This window comes from Papilio polytes, unplaced genomic scaffold, assembly GCF_000836215.1.
Source record: "Papilio polytes unplaced genomic scaffold, Ppol_1.0 DF820956.1, whole genome shotgun sequence".
In the NCBI taxonomy this organism is placed as follows: domain Eukaryota; kingdom Metazoa; phylum Arthropoda; class Insecta; order Lepidoptera; family Papilionidae; genus Papilio; species Papilio polytes.
This window is the reverse complement of record NW_013528248.1, coordinates 362,964-367,147: the sequence shown is the minus strand read 5'-3', so window position 1 is coordinate 367,147 and position 4,184 is coordinate 362,964. Positions and strand designations below refer to the sequence as shown.

Below are 4,184 nucleotides of genomic sequence, written 5' to 3'. Positions count from 1 at the left end.
GGAGAACGTTATGAATGTGGTACACCGGTAGATGTAGACCAAAAAGGTTACATGATTAAGAAGCGAGTGATGACTGAGATAACGTATAATGGAGTTATGTGGAGGATAAAAACCCGTTGTTCCCTACGGGAGTAGGATAAGAAGGAAGTTGATGATGAGTTTTTAGAGTATTCCGATAGAGTAATATCCACGTGAATAAATAAATAAATTGTTCAGCTATGCATGACTCTCATCGGCGCTCGTTACTATATCTTTTGACCTGCTTCTCAAGAGTAGTGTTTAGTGCATATTTAGATGAAAGGAAGCTAGGTTTAGGTTCCCTTTAACGTCAACTCGACCGTAGTCGTTTTAATTTGCAAAATGTTTGACGTTGAATATTTCAGTTCTAATTCGTTCAACCAAATGAATTTAGATGGATTATTTTGTAAATGGTAACACAACGTGTTCTATAAAGGACGAAAGAAAACATTTATTGTGTACATTTTGCAGTAACTATAGCCGATAATTCTAGAAGTTTGCGAATTTAATTTTAGTATTATTATAAACTAGCTGTTCTCGTGCGGCTTCATTCGCATGAAATTAATAAAATATTTACCCCCTAAGTTTAATGGCGTGAAAATATATAGCCTAAAACCTGACGTAAGTGTCGGGCTTTTTATTAAAAAAAGAGTTATTTGAAAATATGCTGTGATTGCTGACATCTTAGGCAACAAAGAACTGTGTGTTTACGCTTTATTATAATATTATAATTGCGAAAGTTTAGATGGTTATTTGCTAAAGTTTGTAGCCTAAACTGTTGAACGGACTTCGATGAAATTTAGTCAAGAGGATAGTCTGGAAAAACACATAGAGTACGTAGCTTTTTTTTACAAAAACCAAGCAAAGTCGCGTGCGATAGCTAGTCTTTTAAAGTTTAAAATAAACTCAAACATTTTAAATTGTAAAACTTCGTACTAACAAACACATTGTTTGAATGTCACAAAACCGTGACGGTTTTTAATTAAAATATGTAAAGGACATGCCAAGTCTGCAGTCGGCTGTTGCAGGAAATGAAACAAAGCTTCCATATCCTAATTCCGTTGTTATCAAAGATAATACGAACTAAAGTCAGATGTTAACTGAAAATAAACTGAAAGTTTTATTTCTCTGTGTGATTTGTAATTTCCAACATAGTTTTCGTAGTTAATTAAAAATGTGCCAAATTCAAAAATTCTTTGACGATTCAGAAAGCTATGTTTTCACTCACTAACATGTATATCTAGCTGTTGCACTCGACTTTCACCGTGTGTTCCTAAAAATGCAAAACTAAACTCACCTTTTTTTTAACAGTAATAAAATATAAAATCAATGAATATTGAACACCCCTAGTCCATACTTAGGTTTAAATATTTTTAAAGTGCGGACCTCCATATAAGTCTTAGGAATAAAAGAGACCAAACAGTTGTGCGATAGTTGCATGCTCCCACTATTTATCTTCAGACTCATATTTTCTATCCATATTGTTGTTAGTTGTATAATGTACACTATAATGTACATATTTGATAAGCGATATTAGATACTAAGTGGGAAGGGAATTAAATTCTGTATCTGGCTGTATCCACTTCACGCGTGTTGGTATAACAATTAAGCAGTGTAAATACAAACAAACGTAATTAATCAAAGGTCAATGTTTGCTATAGGTTAACTTAATGCGATGCAACCATAATGCATAAACACATCCTGCTAATTACAAGCGTGCGTACATATATAATGTTGTCTCTTTTTTTTAAACGAAAGAGTTTAGATATGAAAGAGATAGCGATTTCGGTAAACATAAGTAATGCGTAATCATATCATCATTCAAGAAAAGGGTGGTAAAGAGAAAGGGACTTAAATTATTACCTTACTGGCAACATACAAAAAAATAGTCATATTCTATTTGGAAAGAGACAAATGGGTATTCAATAAACTTCACAATATAATAAAAAAACTGATTTCAATAATTATTTATTTAATCTTCTTATAGTTACAAACATTTTAAAAAATCTATTTTTTAAACAATTAAATTTTTGAGCTACTTTAAAACTACAGATGTACAAAGTAATAAGTACTTATATTTCATTTTAAATGCTATGGCCGTCGCCAGAAAGGGACAAGGGGAACCTACCCTCCATAAAGATATTTATAGTTTATGATATATGAAAAATTCAATTAAAATAATTAACTCAAATCTAAATTCTTCACTTAAAGTTCTTTAAAAAAACATTAAAAGTTTTTTTACTAATAGGTTACTTGGACCATAGACTGGCAATACCAATCATCACCAGTTCACTATGTGTCTCCACTTAGGGGCTCGGAGTCTACCCTAAGTAAGTGACTAGGCCATAGTCAACCATACTGGCCCACTGCGGGTTGGTTGACTTTACACATATCTTTGCTGATATATGCCAGGTTTCATCGCAATGTTTTCCTTCACCGTAAGAATGTCGGGTAAATTATTTACATATGAAATTAGAAAACCTAGCATCATATTGGTACATGTTGGGATTCAAACCCAGGACTTGTAGATTACAAGTCAAGTACTCAGTGCCCATACTAAGGGCTTATTTCACAGTCTAAGTAAATAACTAAAAAATTAACTGACAAATAAAAGTTCCTATTAATTCTACTTCCCTACTCAAATATTTTATACAAATTGTTTTCTAATCTCATAAAGTGATAGATGCTTTTTTCACCCTTAGCATTTTACTTTGCTGTTCCCTCGGTATCCCATGTCTTTCTGTCAAATGTCTTCTCAGTGTTGCCAACTTAGCATATGTAATACCACATTTATTACATAAGTAAACATATAATCTGTCATGTACATTATTACAATGTGCCAACATATCTGAACGTTGGTGAAATTTACGAGGACATTGTGTACATTGTACATTCTTTCCCTTATGATATTTTAAATGTCGTTTCCATACACAACGTGTACGGAACGTTAAGCCACATTTCTCACATGTGAATGGCCTTTCACCGGTGTGTACTCTAATATGTTCTACTAAATCGAACTTTCTAGCTGCTTTGAATGGACAATGTTGACATTGTAAGTATACACCAGTACTGTGTAATGATACCGTGTGAGTATTCAACTCCCATTTAACGGGGAAACCTTTACCGCAGTGCTCGCAGATGTAATCACAACCAGTGTGACGTTGCATATGCTGTTTATATGTTAATCGATTTGCTAATACTTTCTTGCATATTTTACACTCTAAGGAGTTTGGTTTATTAGTTGGGCGCTTTATTTTTTTTTTGGTTTCTTTCTTGATTGATTTCCTTTGATGGTCGTTCAATGTTTGGTCTTGTGTTGTAAACTTATTTTCAATTACATCAAGTAAATAGTCTGTATTATCTTTGTTATTAACTTCAGTATAAATTGAGACATTGTCAGTCATATTGCATATTGTGTTAGGTTGAGTTGATTTTCTTTCACATTTTAATACTGGTTTTGTATCCAAATTTGAACTATTAGTTTCTTGACTAATTTTATTATCTAATTCATTAGGAAAATACAATTGATACATCCAATGTTGAACAGCTGTTTCCTTTAAATCCTCCAAAGAATTACTCAAACTTTTTAAATTTTTAAATTCATGATCAGTAGATTCACATTTCTGTTTGAATAAAATTGTTTGTTTCAATAGAAATAAGCACACCGAACACATTTTTCTTGGCAAATCATCGTCAGATATTATTATATTTGTTAATTTCATTACAGCTTTTGCATAATGAGTTAAATTTTTTGAATCGTCGATTAAATTCACCATATTATCACTTTTGTTGTTTGAAAAACAAAGTCTACATATATTATCGTATATTTCATCATAAGTATAAGACATTTTGATGCATAGAGTTTGTAATATTTACCAAATTAGTAAAATGCAAAACCAATCGTTTGTTTGTTTTGACATAACGTGACATTTACAGTTGACACTTCGATATCCGACTTTGTGCGTTCCGTTTCAGCAAAATAAAGTGTAAGTGAAGTTCGCACAATCCTTTTATAGCTGATTAGCTGTTTGATTTTTTGAAAATTAAATTTGACATAATATAATTATTGAACAAGGTTCAATTTACATTTGGAACTGATTTGAATTAACAACTTTAATCAATATTAACAATGTGTCAGACCGTTGATTATTCAATGCAATTTACTT

General features: G+C 31.8%; 1 protein-coding gene across 1 annotated transcript; it reads right to left on the bottom strand.

The window, feature by feature from the left end:
* Positions 1–2,038: 2,038 nt before the first annotated feature.
* LOC106109980 (zinc finger protein ZFP69-like) lies at positions 2,039–3,922 on the bottom strand. The gene has a single exon (XM_013291647.1). It carries the CDS (start codon positions 3,864–3,866, stop codon positions 2,688–2,690), a length of 1,179 nt encoding a protein of 392 aa, XP_013147101.1. The 5' UTR covers positions 3,867–3,922; the 3' UTR covers positions 2,039–2,687.
* Between the last annotated feature and the right edge of the window lie 262 nt (positions 3,923–4,184).

Bases quoted from the DNA above. Each gene is read 5' to 3' on its own strand.
- LOC106109980 (XM_013291647.1), bottom strand. From the start codon at position 3,866: ATGTCTTATACTTATGATGAAATATACGATAATATATGTAGACTTTGT.